We start from the raw sequence: 15,809 nt of genomic DNA on the forward strand, positions 1-15,809 counted from the left end.
TTTATCCGTGAAAAATTGTACTTGAATCACATAGAAATCAACTCTATATTTTTTAACATTCTGTTGCACTAAAAGGGGGGTACAAGACCCCAAGAGTTTAATTTCTCTGGCATATGTAATGACAAATACAGTGTAAAATCAATTGAAAAGCTGAAGAACTCTTGTTCCTGCAGCATCTCCTGTGCCAGCTGGCAAGAGCTGCAGGCAGCAGCTGCAGGAATGACTCTGGGCCCTCCACGCACAGGGAATGGTTCCCTGGGAGTGCTGGATTTCACTGCCACTGGAGCAGCTCAGCCCCAGAGCTGGGTGAAATCACCAGAGAGCTCAGAATGGCTTTGCAGTGTTTATACCATGTCCAAGTTTAGCTACAGCTCAGTGTCTCAGATCTGGGCACTTCCAGCACGAGCCTGAGCAGCTCCAGTCCCTGTCCCAGGTGCTTCTCCTTTACCAGCCCCACTCAGCTTTGCTGACCGGCCTTGGCCAGGGCCCAGCTGAGCCAGGGCCACCTCCTGCCATCTGGGCAGGGCCTGCCTCCCTCCTCCCTCCATCCCTTCCCTCCTGTGTTATCTTTGGCCCTGTTCCTCCTGCTAATCAGGGCTGGAAAGCAGCAGGGTTTCACCTGCAGCCCTGGCAGTGTTGCCAAATGGTTGCAAGCCACATTTATCCTCACAACAAAGGATGGAATCTCTGCCTTTGGCTGCCTGAAACAGACCCAAACTCTCACAGCAGCAGCAGAGTGAAACTCTCAGTGCTGTAACACCCAGAGAGAAGGTGCCAGACCATTTGTGCACATGTGAGAGCTTCCAGTGCAGCTCAGCATCCACCAGTGCTCCCTTCCCATGAACCAGAATTCCTGCAGGTGCATTGGAGCATCCTTAGTCCAGCTGTGCCTTTGGGCTGTCAGGCATTAGCTCTGGCCCAGGCCATGGTCACTGGGCACAGGAAATGCCTTTGTGGATCTGAGCCAAACATATTTCAAGGCAAAATAAAAATAGGACACCTCCTTTGCCCTCCTCAATAAAAAGCTCATTTCTCATAAAAATGTGAAGCAAAAGCAGCAGAGGAACTTTCTGTGGCCAGTGCAGCTGTGGCCATTGAGCTGTCCCTGCTCTGCTGTACATGGATGGATGTGTTCTCCTCATGTTGCTGAGATTCTGTATTTGCAGAAACTGTTATTTTCATCCCAAATGCTTCATTTACCACCCACAGCACCTGGCTCAGCCTGTGCCCCACTATTACTGGTGCTTGATGCAGCAGGAGAGGCCACACTGCCCTCAGGGAGCACAGAGCATGGACAGGGAATCCCAGCTGGCTCCCAGGGAAGCTCAGTGTGTCTGAAAATGTTTGATTTAAAGCACAGCGACCACATTGATGCTTCCAAAGATCCTGTTCCAGTGGAGGCACAGAGCTGTCACCAGTCCCAGGGTGCTGAGAGGTCCCTGCCCTACTCCCTGGACCAGGTTTGACACTGAAAAATCAGAAATTGCTCTGAGCTGCCACCTGCAAAGAGCCACAGCAGCTCTTTAATCTGTGCATCACTGAGACCTGCAGGACTGTTTGCATCCTCACATCACAATCATTACAGATTAGCTCAAACATCTTCAGAAATCCCAAAACCAGCATAAATAAATAAAACTGAAGTCAACACAGGCCTAATTAATTAATTTATCTGTGCCAGGCTGCTAATTAATGTCACACTTGGCTGCAGCACAGGAAGAAATCTACCAGCCTCAATGAGCATTTGACAGCCTTGTAGACATTAAAAATGCCAGTTACACAGCCAGGAGTGATCCAAATTCTTCCTCCTTCATCCTTCATCCTCTTCCTCAGCCAGGAGGATGTTTGAGAGCTGCTCCTCAGACACAGCCAGCTCCTGGCAGGCTCCCAAGGCCTGGCTGAGGTAGACAGCCAGGATGTGTTTGCACTGCAAAGTTAAGAGCAGGAGCAAGGCTGGGGTGCCAGGCTCAGGAGCCCATCCTGGCCCAAATGTGTTCAGTGAAGTGCTCAGCCCCCCAGGAACGCGGCTCCCTCCTGGCACAGGTGGGGCTCAGTGTCCCCAGCTCTGCCACCACCAGGACAGTGCCATGCAGGGAGCTGGCACACAGCTCCTGGCACCCTCCCCACCACTGCTGACCACCAAAAGCCCTCCCTGCACCCAGCACCCAAAATCTGGGGCTGCCAGAGGCCACACAGTGGCCAGGCTCAGCCTGCATGGCCAGCTCCATGCGTGTCTGGGGGGAAATTTGGGGTTCAAGGGGCAGGGCAGAGCCTTGTCCCTCCCCATGGCAGCCCCAGGCTGAGGCACAGAACTCACCAGAAGGCTCTCACTCTTCTGCAACACAGAAAACCCAAAGGCAGGGCAGGTGCAGAAGTGGCAGGAGCTGTAGCAGGTGTAGAGTTTGCCTGAGCTGCCAAGGACCTGAAACAGAGGCAGAGGAGGAGTCAGGGCCAGGATTCGCTTTGATTTCTCTGACTCAGGCTGGGTGTGCACTGCCCCAGCACTGAGGGGAGATGTCACAGCACAGAAGTGTCCCCAAGCACTGCAGTGACCCACCCAAGCCTGAAGCTCCTCAGGCCTCTCAGGGTCTCTCCAAGCTCCTCTCCCTGCAGGTGAGGGTGTCCTGCAGCTGTGCCTGCAGCAGGTCCCAGCCCCAGGGACCAGGAGAGGGCTGGTGGCACCACTCCCTGAGCTCCCATCCAGTGCCAGCCCCTCCTGTGGGCTCCCTCCCAGCCCCTGGCAGGCTCACAGGTGGAAATGACAGAGACTCTTGTCACAAGTGTGACCCCGGGGCCACCACAGGCCTGGGGACGAGAGAGAGCAGCACTGAGCCCTTGCAGGGAGGCCTCTCCTTTCCCAGCCACTGAAGGCTGTTCTGCTCTCAGAACCAGCTGCAGCTACTGGAATCCAGATCTGCCTGAATAAACAAAGCTGAAGTCTCCAGAGAAGCCTCCCTGCTCCATCTCTGCTTTGGGAACAGCACTGCCTGCTTTTCCCACATGCTGTTCCCTGCAAGGCTGGTACTGAGGCACCAGGCTCAGCAAACAGGTGAAAAAAGCTTTATTTTCCAGCATGGAGCAGTCTGTCAGCTGCTGGAGCTGACTGCAGGGTATAGGAAAGCCAGCCTGTGAATCATTAGTGCTCTTTTGGTCTCCTCAAGACTGGAAAATTGCTTTTAGGAAGCTACTTTAAGGGCTCACCCTATGGGAAGGGAAGAATCTGCAAGAGCAGAACACACTTGCACAGGGCCCAGGGCTCTGAGGGCACATCCCAGCTCTCTCCCATCCCAGCTCTCTCCCATCCCAGCTCTCTCCCATCCCAGCTCTCTCCCATCCCAGCTCTCTCCATCTGGCTGGGTTTGTGGCACACACACCCCCAAATCCAAAGATGAACCCAAAAAGTGCAAAGGCAGAGGAGCTCTGCAGAGTGCTGCTCCCCTCCAGGACATCCCTGGCATCCCAAGCCCCTCCAGGGGAACATTGTCCCTCCCTGTCCAAAGCTGCGCTTCCAAGGGGAGCCCTCCCCTGTCCCCTGGAGCTGCCCCTGCCCCCTCTGCCCAACAGGGAGCACCCAGAAGTTCAGGCTCTCCCACAGAAATGCCAATGCCTCAAAGTCCCCCTCACTCCCAGCAGATCCAGGACATAAAACTCACATTCCCATTTCAGGGTAAATCTCTTTTTTTTTTTTCTTTTTCAGTCTGGCCTTTACCCTGGGTCCTCCTTTTACTGCAGGCTGAGTTTGTTTCACTTGTGATAAGTTTGTTTTCCTGCAGCCCCTTTGATTGCTTTTTCCAAGATGAAGGATTCTGATGGTGCCTTCCCTTCAGAAGTGTTTTCCTTTGAGGAGGGGGGAGCCACAGACAGACACTGCCACATTTGGGCTGAGCCCAGCGTTCCCAGTCCTGACCTACATGGCAAGAACACAGTCTCTGCCTAAGAAAGCAGAATCTAAAATCCAAAGATGGGAGAAGAAGGTGCCTCTGTTCCTGGCCAGCTGCAGCCCTGCCAAGCACTGGGGTGCTCCCCTGGCCCTGAGCTGAGATTCCCTCCTGCTGTCCTCATCCCTGGGCCTCAAGGAGGAAAAATCCCCCTGGAGGTGTCCCTGCCAGTGTGGGGGCACAGGAGGCTCAGCTGAGGCACCAGCACAGGGACAGACAGACAGACAGACAGACAGCACCACAGCCTGTGCCAGGGCCTGCTGCTCAAACCCTTCACTGTGGGACATCTGCCACACAGTTCTGGGAAATGGATGAAAAAAGACAAAATAAAAAAGAAATGAAAATGCAGGATGTGAGCAGTGCAGGATGTGAGCAGTGCAGGATGTGAGCAGTGCAGGTGCCAGCTGGCAGGGCTGAAGCTCTGCCCTCCTTCACTGCCACAGCTCAGCATCTCTGCCACTTGGGCAGAGCTCAAGGGAGCCCCAAATGCTGCCAGGCCAACCCTGCCACAGCCAGCACAGCTCCAGCACAGCCAGACCCACCATCCCTGCAGCAGGCAGGATTTACCCCTGAGCTGAGCAAGGCAGGTGTCATCCAAGCTCTCCTGGGATGATTTCAGCTCTGAGGCACTCAGCCAGGGGCACTCATCAGTGCTACTCCTGTTAAACAGAAGGGCATTAAGAGACAAATCACAGCTCTCATTTGACTGAGGGCTCCTTCTTCTCCCATCTCAGCTCCTCAGGGCAGGGACTGCCCACACTACAGGGCCTGTCTGAGCAGAGCCTTCCTGCCCTGAAGCAGGACCTGAGATGTGCTGGCTGATAGGGAATTATCAGCAGCCCAGATTTAGCTGTAATGACCCACAGGAGTTTCACAACAGAACCAGCCCTGTGGCCTCAAAGAGCTCTCCAGAGGCAGCTGCAAGTGGAAGCAGCACCTCACATTCCAGCTGAACCACATCTGGTGCAGATGGCAGGGCTGACTTTGTGGGGGATAATTAGCAGGGATGATTGTGCAGTGTCCAGGCAGCCAGGGATGCCCCTCTCTCCAGGAGCACGGCTGGGGGACATTCACACACATTCCCACACATTCCCACACAGGAATGAAGAACCAGTGGCTGCAGTGCAGTGTCCCACCCAGGGCTGGGTTTCTGTGACCCCAGATGTGTTCCTGTCACTGCTCCAGCCCCAGGGTAGACTCTGCTCTTTGTTTCTGCATCTCAGACAGCTGTGATGAGGGAGAATTTCACAATGGCACCAACCTCACACCCCCAGAGAAAATATCTCTTCAGATTCCTCTGTTAATGAACTCATCAGCGTGGCCTTAATCAGCAATCAAGCTCCTCAGTAGAGGAATGCAGCTGCAGGCACACAGGAATCTCCTTCCTGGAGCTTTGTCCTGCATTAACTCCCTGACCCTCCTGGCCAGGGGTTCCTTCTCCACAGGGAAACCAGAGGCTCCCTCTCCCTGCAGAGGCAGGAGAGCAGTTCTGACACTTGTTCCTTTTCAGTGTGCACCAAGTGAGCCCTTTATTAATATCAGATTAATAATTGATGCCCAGCAAAGCTCTGCCTTAGCCTGCAGGGCCTGACAAAGGGAATGTGGCCATTCTCTGCCCAGTGGCATTTTCAGACAAGCAACAGTGAAAAAGGGAAAGCCTTTGAGCATTCAGTTAATCAGGATGGCAGCTGCTGTCTAAGGGTGCTGGAAGCTTCCTAGACTTTACCAAACATCCACAGGCAAGCCCTCAGCTGCAATCCAAGGCTGTTCTTGAGCCCTGGTTATGATTCATGTCCCTCTGGAGGGGCTGTGTCCTCTCCATGGCCCCAGAAGTGATAAAGGCTCCATGTGCAAATCAAGCAGGGCAAGCTCTGAACACGTGGGAAGGGCTTGTGCCAGCACCAGGCCTGACTTCACAGCCCTTTTCTCACCCTACAGGACCCCAGAACACCTCCAGGGGAGGAGAAAAGGTCCTTTGCAGAGGGGATACTTGGAAATGTTCCTCTTGGAACATTTGGGTGCTGCAGCACTGAGCAAAGACATTTCCCTTTCTGTGGTGTGTGAAAGCACAGAACCAGGCCCAGTCCTGGAGGGGCTGTGCTAGCTGAGGGGTTGGGAGTGCTGAGGAGAAGGAATTGGTGCTTTTTGACCAAAATCTTTGGGACACAGAGTCCCAGTGCTCAGCCAGGGCACAGCCATGGGCTGGATGCAGCTGGTCAATGGCTCACAGCATGGACAGGTTGTCCCAAAAGAGATGCCACCAGTGCTGGGGGACCTCAGAACAAGGAATTGTGCACAGTACAGGAAGGTGAGAATGAAGCACCAATGGCTCCTCACCTCACCCCCACCCTGTGCTGTAATTGATCTCAGGGCTGAGGTGAGTTCCTCTCCCCAAAATGCCATTTCATGGGGAGGCTTCTGTGATTCACAGCCTTGGCTACCCTGAACCAGAGTGAAACCCAGGGGTTTGGCCAGCACTGCTCCCCCACAGGCAGCAGAGATCTCCTGCCAAGCAGAGGTCATGACAGGAAAGAAACAGAGTGAAGGCAGATAATGATGAGTTGTGTACAACTGGTCAAGAGGAAGAACTTCCTCTGCTGGATAGGATGGGAGTAATAAAGCAAAATTAGCAATCCCTGGAAAACTTCCTCCTGACTGTGATGCCCACAAACACATAAATTGTCTCTGGCTGGCTGGGAGCCACAGAGAAAATGGTTCTGAACTGTGCTGCTCTAATTCCAGCCTGTGGCTGCTGCTCCCCAGGGTCACCTCAGGAGTTTGTAAAACACTGGTGTCCTCCCTGTGTTTATCCATGCTCTGCAAGTCAGGAAAACACTGTCTCAGATGCCAGCTGGAAACCATCAGAAAGGAAGAGCAAAGAGAAGCCTGTACCTGGTAGAGAATCCTTCCACTGGGGGCCCTGAGCCGGGTGACAGAACGCTGATCCACCAAATCCAGAGCTGGGACTGCAGATGGGCCAAAAATGAACTTCAGCCTGGAAGAGAACGTGTCTCTAGTTAGGTCACAGCACAAAGGGAGACCCCCAGGCTCAGCTCAGGGCACAGAGGCAGCCCTGAAGGAGCCCATTGTAAAAGTAAGACACTTTTCCTTGGTGCAGCAACTGGAAATGTCCCAGGAGCACAAAGGAACAACCAGGAATTTTAGTGGAGCACACAGAGCCAGACTTGGGGTGCTCAGGGCAAAAGGGGCTCTGGGACACCTCAACTCTACAGCCAGGCTGTGCTGGATGTGCTGCCCTAGACTCTCCCTCAATCTCTGCCCTGGATTGATCAGTTGGTCCTGAATCCCACCTCCAGGCATGGAGCACACATGGAGCTCCCTGGAGAAAGGGGAGTGCAAGGATGATTCAAAGCTCCTGGAGCAACAGGAACTGGGGCTCCTTCCTCATCCCCTGGAGATCAGTTCAAACCCTGGGGAATGAGTGAATCATTTTGTAGTGATCACATCTCCTCCACCACAGTCACAACTGAGGGGTAAATTATCCTTTCTCTACCCACCAAACTGCATCAGGAGGAAGCTGGAGAACATCAGGGAATTACTCAAGACACTCCATGCACATGGAGACACCAGATAGCATCAGTTTTACATCTGTGACCCAGCTAGGAGCAGGGCTCAGAGACAGCCAAGTTATTCCACATAAACACCCAGGGGCAGCACGCGCCTGATGTCCCTCCACTCTCCCTAAAAACCTTTGTCCTTTCAGGGCTGCAGAGCATTTATGGATGAAGGAGTGCCTGGGATGGGGATCACTGCACATCCCAAAGGGGGATTTTGTCTCCTGCTGCTGCTGTGCAGGGCTATAGGACAAGGTGTGTGTTAAATATGGACATCTTGTGTTAAATATGGACATCTGCACCTTCAGCCCGTTGTCCAGACAGCTCATGGGCTCCAAAGTCATCCTAGACCAGTAAATCCAGCTGCTCTGAGTGTTTCCAAAGAGCTCAGGGGCAACTCAGATAACTTTACAGACCTTTCACCAGCTGAGAAAAATCTGTGTAGTCTAGATTGGTTCCAAGGGTAAACAACAAGGAAATCAGCAGTGATGAAGAGATAGCACCAAACACGAGCAGGAGACCAAGAGAAAGGGGAAAGTTTCCAAGTGCAGGGAGGACAGGGCAAGGCAGAGCCCCAGCAAGGCTGAGTCAAGCTGACTGATAAGCAGCCAAGCAGACAGACAGATTCCAGGAAGACCAAAACTTGCACAAACTCAAGGCAAGAAGGGTTGGCTCCATCTGAGGAGGTGGGTGGGGAACATTTAACTAAGACATTCCTTCATGATTAGGTTTGGGACTATAAGGGGGCTGAGTTCAGTGAGTTTCAGGAACTCTTTTAAAATCTAGGGAATTCTTTTCTTGTGTATATAATTTGATCACTTCAACAGGAAATGCCCACAGGAAATTCAAGGACTTTGGAGATTTGGAAGAGACTGGGAAATAAAATCAGAATACTTCTGAGCTGCTGGATGCAGGGAATTGATGGAAATCCAGGCTGCCAAGAGTTACCACCATTATTAAAGTCAACAAGGGAATTTCTCTCCTCTTTCTTTCTGAGGAGAAGGAAACAAAAGCTTTCAAATCTGATCCCACCTTTCAAAGGCCACTGTGGTCCCAGGAGAGGGAGGCAGCACACCTTTCACAGGTGGTGTGTCAGATAACTTTAACACAAAGGCACAAAGGCCTGGAGGGTTCCTGGTGATCTCATCCCCCAGCAGGCAGGAGCACAAGGTTAAAGATGAATCTGAAAAGTTTCTTCCACTGTGACAATGCCCCTTCTCCACCTTCAACACCAGCTGGTGAGGGCTGAAGTTGTGAAACTTGGATCTCTTAGGTCACTGCTGGGAATGATTAAAGCATTCACAGGGTGACAAAACTGACCTGAGACCGCCCCCAAACAGAAGAAAACTCTGAGTCTCCAAGTTAACATTTCCCTTGAGCAGGGTGATGCTCAGGACACCTCTCCCTCTCCACCACACGTGCCCATGACTCAAAGAGCAGGAGTGAGCTCAGGGTGCTCACAGGGGCAGGAAGGCAGAGGGATGAATCACCCTGGAACACAGCCCACTCCCACAGCAAACTCCTTCCAGAGCTGAGGCTGGGTCCAGAGCTCAGGTTAAATATCCTGGGTTTAAATTAGAGCAAGTCATCACAAGAGATGCAGTGATACAGAGATAATTTTGTGAATCTCTGGGAAAAAACCGTTCAGAACCTTCATTTTCACTACCACCAAAACCACCAGGATTCCTGTGTTTCAGCAGCACTGGGAAAACCAGGATGAGAGCTGACCACCAAGTGCCCTTCGGCAGGACAGGGGCAGGAACTGGGGCAGAAGACACTCACCCCAGCAGCAGTTCATCAGGGACTGCAACAGAAAGAAAAGGAAACATGATTTTGCAGAATTTCACATCACAGGGGATCACTGTCCCCCCAAGGTACCCCCAGAGGTCACAGAGGACTGCAGAGCTCTCAGCACCCTCTCTAGCCACCAAAAAAGCAACAAGGAGCAGGGAAATGATCCAGGATGGCAGTGCTGAGGCACTTATCAAGCACAGCAATCACAACCACAGGGATTCATTTTAAAAAGAAAAGCAGAAGCCCAAATGTACTTTCTTTTATGACATCCTACTTTTAAAAGCACTCAATAAAAGGCAGGAGGCCTCAGCATCTTACTCTGTCACTTTAAGAAGCTGGTTAAAAAAATATATATATTGTTTTCCCTGAAACTCTCCTGGCAGGAGTTGAGAACTCAGGCCTCACAACTTTAGAAATGTTGTTCTTTTCCCAGCACAGTCTTGCAGGGCGCCACTGGTTTATGGCTTTTACTGCAGCCCACTGAAACATTGTGTCTCCATTTATTGGAACTTCTCCTTAAGATGGAAAGTTAGACTCCAGCAAATTGTGTTTGTTGGAGCTGACAGCTCAGGCTCTCCTTGTCCACTCTGCTCTTTCTGTTATCACCCAGGGGACACTGTGTACTCTGCCTCCATATCCCACTGGAAGATCTGGATTTTTGACTTTAAAATCATTTTCTTCTGACAATTGAAAACACTCTCTATGACCTGCACTGTTGGTTTGAATTTTCCAGCTTTATTTGAATTTGATTCTGCAAAGGGATCAATCAGTTTGTCTCCACAGCCCTGTCCCAATGTGTGCTTTAGTACCACTCTGCTTTTGTAAGAAGGACGTTTTTAAAGGGATGTGAACTTCTTTTTTTTTGCTTAGTTCACAACAGGATTTATAAAGCTCTTTTAAAAGTCACATGTAGATTTTGGATGTACTCTAACCTGACAGGAGCCATAGAACAAGTGTGCCAAAAAGCTGTCACTGGGGTCACTCTGACAGTTTAGACATGAAGTCTCTGCCCATTCCTCACTCCCACATAGTGCTCAAGACAGATTTATCTGAATTCTTATTTGTTTGGGTTCTGTGCAGTTAAAAATATTCCTTCAGCAGACCCTTTCCTTGGGAAGAGCCATTCTGTGCAGCTCATCCAGTAAACACAAACACTAATATTCTCTCAGCACAGATCCAGCAAAGGTAATTATTCTTAACTAGCTGCTGGAATTGGCCAGGATTTCAGTGCTGGCTGGTGCTCCTTGCACTGAAGCCCTGGGAAGTTGTTCCTGTCCCTGGCATCAGCAGCACACCCCCTCTGCCGGTCAGCCAGGACACGGCTTTGGGAAATTCCCCTTTCCAAGCCCAGTGTTGGGATTGGTGGATCTGTAGAACCAGCAGAGCAGAGGACACAGCGGAATTCCTGCCCGGAGCATTAATTTATCATCCTTCAGGTGTGACCACGGGCACCAGGAGCTCTAAGAAGCAGCAGAACCCATAAGTCTCACATTATGAAGAAAAGAGTCCAAAGTGGTGTGATTTTTGAATTTGACTTGGAGGAGGGGCTGCTCCTCATTATCTGTGCTTCTGTTGTCACAAAAAGGGACATCAAGGTCCCTGAGACAGCAGGGCCAGGTAGGAAAGGGGAGGCACAGGGCTCTCATCAGCGCTGCATGGGGTGCGGGCACTGCGTGATTAGAGTTTAAAAGAAAAAGTTTTTATTCTGCGTGTTTTCTAGCTTATATACTCTTAACAAAGCATAATTTTAAGTCATTAACTACATTACAATAACTTGTAATTCATTAGTGCAAAGTAATTAGTGTTAATATAATTACCAAAAGTTTTGCAGAAATTTAATAAGGCATGTACACACATTTACTTACGCACGTAGTTTAGCTTACAGAAATTTTAATGTATCTTTTTATATCTGTTTTTATACTAACGGCTTTGTCTTCTTTTTTGTTATGGATATACTCGAAAATCATCAATTGTTATTCCTTCTATTAACTCAGCTTTGCTTGCAGGCCAGCTGTCAAGCGCGGGGTGTGACAGGCCCCGTGCCAGTGCCAGTGCCAGGGCCCGGCCTCTCCTGCTGGCATCCCCCACATACCCTGCGAGGTCTCCTGAAAAGCCTTTTTGATCTCTCTCAGGAGCTCTTCTGCCACTGCTGGCAAGGTGCTGCTGTCCATCCCACGGGCACGGGATCATCCCTGCAAACCAGACGGGACAGGAGACAGTGGGAAATCCTTGGGGTCACCATGGACACTGAGCATCAGGGGGGTTAGCTGGGCACCCCAGCCCAACCAAGGAATGGCATCCTTTAAGATGTTTTAGAACAACTCCTAAGCTGTTTTTTTTTACACGTTCTGGGAAGGGGATTCCCCACAGACACACGGGTGGCTCCGGGATGCCCCCACACAGGCAGGTCCCGTGGGAAGCACGGCTCGCTGCCCACAGGATGTTCCTCACGTTCCTGTGGACCAGCAGAGCTCGGTGCAGCCCCCTGGCACCCTCCGCAGGTATTCACACACACGGACCAGGTCCCCTTCTGCCGCCCCGGCTCCCTCAGCCCCTTCCGGGTGCTGCTCCCGCCCCTTCCCCATCTTTGTCCCCTGCTCCGTGTCCTGAGGAGCCCGGCATGGCCGGGGCGCTGCTCACCAGGGCGGGCAGAGCGGCGGGACCCGCTCCCGCCCCGCTCCCGGGGCTGTTCCCGTTCCCGATCCCGATCCCGCTCCAGTTCCCGGTCCCGCTCCGGGAGTGACGTCACGACACCGCCCTGTGCCCTTGTGACGTCACGCGCAGCGCCCGCGCTCTTAAAGGGCCCGCTGGGGATGGCGGCGGTGGCTGGCGCGCTGCCGCGGGCGCTGTCCCGGCTGTGCCCCCGGCGCTGCCCCGCTCTGCCCCGGCCCGCCTGGACAGGGGGGCCCCGGGGACACCGCGGGGACAGCGGCACCGGCACCGCGGGGCGGGCGCGGCCGCGCTGGGCACGGCCGGCCGGCGCTGCGCTGGCCTTCCTGGGAGGTGAGAGGGGCGGCGGGCACGGGCGGCGCGGAACCGGCACCGGGCACCCACCGCGCTGTCCCCGCAGGGCTCTCCCTGTTCCCGCGGGACGCCGAGGAGGACGGCGAGGACGCCATCGTCCTGCTGCTGAAGAGAGCCAAGGTGAGGCGCGGGCGCTGTGCGGGCACTGCTGGTGCTGGGCGGGCAATGTGCGGGCGCTGCCGGCGCTGCCCGGGCACTGTGCGGGCACTGTGCGGGCTCTGCGGGCACTGTGCGGGCACTGTGCGGGCTCTGCGAGCGCTGTGCGGGCTCTGTGCGGGCACTGCTGGCGCTGGGCGGGCAATGTGCGGGCGCTGCCGGCGCTGGGCGGGCACTGTGCGGGCACTGCCGGCGCTGGGCGGGGCACTGTGCGGGCTCTACGGGCACTGTGCGGGCGCTGTGCGGGCACTGTGCGGGCACTGTGCGGGCTCTGCGGGCATTGTACGGGCGCTGCCGGCGCTGCCCGGGCACTGACCGATCCCGCTGCCCCCGCAGCTCAGCACCATGAAGGGAGAGCTGGCCGAGGCCGAGCAGCTCCTGCACCAGGCCCTGCGGCGGGCGCACCAGCAGGAGAACAGGCAGGCCATCATCTACACCTACAGCATGGTGAGAGCCGGGCTCGGGGCACAGCGGGGCCCGAGGGAGAAGGAGAAGCGGCTGAGGTTCGTCTGCGTCGCCCCGGTGGAGCTTGAGCATTGTCTGTCTCTTCCAGATGGGGAACGTGGCTTACATGCAGGGACAGCTGGACAATGTGAGCAACTCTGCTTTTTTCCCAATGAATTTTTAGATGTTGACATCCTGTGCACGATGTCAAAGGTGTGGGGTGTGGGCACAAGCTGCAGACTCAGAGCTGTGGGGCAGAGATGTCCCAGTGCAAAGCAGAATGATCTGACAGAATGATCTAACTCAGGGCTGCAGTCCCATGAGCACACCAGGTTAAGAAAGATGCTCTCACAGGTAAATTTTCAGCTCCAACATGGTGGGCAGGAGAAGGAATACTTCTTTCTGTGAAATGCTGCAGTTGAGCACAGAGGTGGCTCCTCCAAGGAGAATCTGGGAAAGCCCTGAGCTCACAGACGGGGTGAAGGCCTGGCTGCTGCAGCAGTGCTCGAGGAGAAACTGAAAGGAGCCACTGGTTCAGTAGCACTGGGCTCTGCTCAGCCTTTCACTTCAAATTGCTCTTGGTGTAGTGTAAATGCAACAAGTTTGAGCCAGGTCCCTCTATGTAGTTTGCCTCTGTTTTGTTTTAAATGCCATCATTTCTCAGTATCCTCTTCAAAATTCTTGTTTCAGGCAGAAAAGCTCTACAAAGCAACGATGAGCTATATGCTTGCAGGGGACACAAAGGAGGTATGTTCTGAGACAGGCTCCCAGTGGTGCCCTTCTCTTTACCTTATTTCTTGTGCTGTAATGCCTCTTACTGGAAATTGGCAATATTTAATGCAGGGCAGCACTGAAAGCAACAAGATGGGGATTTCTGAGGTCTAAACTCTCTGACAAAGTAATGTTTCTGTTGGGGAGGTACAAGAAGAGTAACTGTTGCATTGTGTGTCCTCCTGGCAGGATGACAACGCTGTCCTTGAGGTGTCCCTCAAGCTGGCCAGTATCTATGCTGCTCAGAAACAGTGAGTTCCCAGCTGGAGGTGTCTTTACCTGCCTTCACCTCAGCCTTGCAGGGCTGGTGGGGTGGCCAAGCAGAGGCTCTTCAATGAGGGATCCTTCAGGAGTAGAAGGAGCTTTGCTTTGCACTTTGCAGGCACAAATTAGCTGTAGCTGGCTACCAGTTCTGCATCCTGACCTTAGAGGAGAAGATTGCCAAGCAGAAGGACTTGCCTGAGGATGTCTTATCAGGTGGGCAGCCTTGTCTATCAAAGGTTTCTCATCTTTTCTCCATTTCCCTGTCCCTGATGTTGTTTCTCTATTCCTAAGCACCATCTTCATGTCAATCCATTCTCTTCCCACTGCCTGAGTTTCCTGCTGTGGTAGGATGGGGGTTCATGCTGGATGCTGAGGCAGTGATCACCTCACTCCTCTCTGTTTGCAGCTGAAGAAAAGGCCAACACCCAGCTCCTGCTTGGGATGAGCCTGGACTCCTACGGCCGCTACCTCCTGAACATCAACGAGCTCCCAGCAGCACAGAAAATGTATGAGAAGGCTCTGCAGATATCAAATGATGTTCAGGGAGAGACTCATCCACAGGTGATTTGTACAGCAGTAGGGCTCCAGGGAAGGAAAGGCTGATCTGGAGGGAATGAGGCAGCCTTGGAGCAGCTCTGCTGCCATCAGACATCAGCACTGCCTGAGGCTGTTTTCCTGCCAGGAAGGATGAGCATGCAAACACAGAAATAACAGGACACTTCCTTACTGAACACTTCTCTGGGAAATACTGCAGTAACTTGTGTGGCAGGGGATGAATGTGGTGCTTCTGCTGCCCCAGAGTGCTCCACAAGCTTCTCTTTTCCCTCCTGGTGCAGAGTGTGGTGCTGCTGAGTGACCTGGCCACGGTGCTGGATGCTCAGGGATGCTACGAGGAGGCGCTGGCCTACAGCAGGAGGGCAGCACAGCTGGCAAGGGACACAGAGCACCCCGAGGAGCACATGGTGCTCAACAACCTGGCAGCAATCCTCATGCACAAAGGTCAGTGAATACATGCCCAGCCTGGCACTGAGCTGGTGCTGGCTGCAGAGAGCTGGATCTGTGTTGTAGGGTTGAACAGCAGTGCTGGTTTGGGGTAATTAGTTTTAGTTTAAGCAGTAGGTCTGGCTTTGAATTGATTTCACAAACTGTCCCAAAATGGTGCCAGGGGATCTTGTTTCCCATGTCTTTTGTGTCCAGTAACTTTTCTAAAGGACAGAAGAGATTTGTTTCTGTGAGATTTTAATGCTGAAGCAGCACCAGGTCCAATCATCACTGCTGCTCTCCAGCTCTCAGAGTTGGCAACCTGGCAGGATGTTTTCTGAGCCTCCCTAGATCCTGATGTCTTCCAGGCAGTCCTTGTCCTTTGCACGTGATCAGCATCAGGACGGGGCTCTGAAATTGGGTGATGGAACTGGGTAGCCAAGCCTCTTTTCCCTCTTGCTACAGAAGATTTCCTGCAAGCAAAACAAGTGTACAAAGAAGCTCTCAAGCAGGCACAGCAGAAGGGAGATGCTGCTTCTGTCCAGCATATCCAGGAGGAACTAGCTGAGCTGGCCAAGAGGAGAAAGGGCTCCAAATAAGTTTGGCCACAGAGTCCAACCTTGAGGTGACTGAAGGCAGCGAGGGTTGCTCACCACAGGCAGCCTGGGAGCAGCTTGGTGCAATTCTCCAGAGAAACAGCAATGAGGAGTTTCAGGACTGCTTAAGAGGAAGGGCTGCCACTGCCTAACAGCCCAAAATAAAGGTGTGAAATCTTAACTGTGTGAATTTGTGGTGTAGTCTGTGGTTTGACTGACCTACTGTGCTAAGTGATTTAATTTTGGCTGCCTAAGTGCAAGTCTGGTCT

General features: G+C 52.9%; 2 protein-coding genes across 2 annotated transcripts; one reads left to right on the forward strand and one right to left on the reverse strand.

The window, feature by feature from the left end:
* Positions 1 to 26: 26 nt before the first annotated feature.
* On the reverse strand, positions 27 to 12,054 carry ZSWIM7 (zinc finger SWIM-type containing 7). The gene is made up of 6 exons (XM_036395337.2): positions 11,945 to 12,054; positions 11,397 to 11,496; positions 9,293 to 9,314; positions 6,828 to 6,930; positions 2,315 to 2,419; positions 27 to 1,924 (listed from the first exon to the last, which is right to left on the reverse strand). The coding sequence occupies exons 2-6, from the start codon at positions 11,473 to 11,475 to the stop codon at positions 1,808 to 1,810; spliced, it is 426 nt and encodes a 141-aa protein (XP_036251230.1). The 5' UTR covers positions 11,476 to 11,496; positions 11,945 to 12,054; the 3' UTR covers positions 27 to 1,807.
* A 285-nt stretch (positions 12,055 to 12,339) lies between these two features.
* On the forward strand, positions 12,340 to 15,721 carry TTC19 (tetratricopeptide repeat domain 19). Its single transcript, XM_036395338.2, has 9 exons — positions 12,340 to 12,448; positions 12,821 to 12,931; positions 13,038 to 13,076; positions 13,619 to 13,675; positions 13,889 to 13,950; positions 14,082 to 14,176; positions 14,370 to 14,524; positions 14,800 to 14,962; positions 15,410 to 15,721. Exons 2-9 carry the CDS (start codon positions 12,830 to 12,832, stop codon positions 15,541 to 15,543), a joined length of 807 nt encoding a protein of 268 aa, XP_036251231.1. The 5' UTR covers positions 12,340 to 12,448; positions 12,821 to 12,829; the 3' UTR covers positions 15,544 to 15,721.
* The last annotated feature ends 88 nt before the right edge of the window (positions 15,722 to 15,809 follow it).

The sequence above is a fragment of the Molothrus ater genome, chromosome 21, assembly GCF_012460135.2.
Source record: "Molothrus ater isolate BHLD 08-10-18 breed brown headed cowbird chromosome 21, BPBGC_Mater_1.1, whole genome shotgun sequence".
NCBI classification, from domain to species: Eukaryota; Metazoa; Chordata; class Aves; order Passeriformes; family Icteridae; genus Molothrus; species Molothrus ater.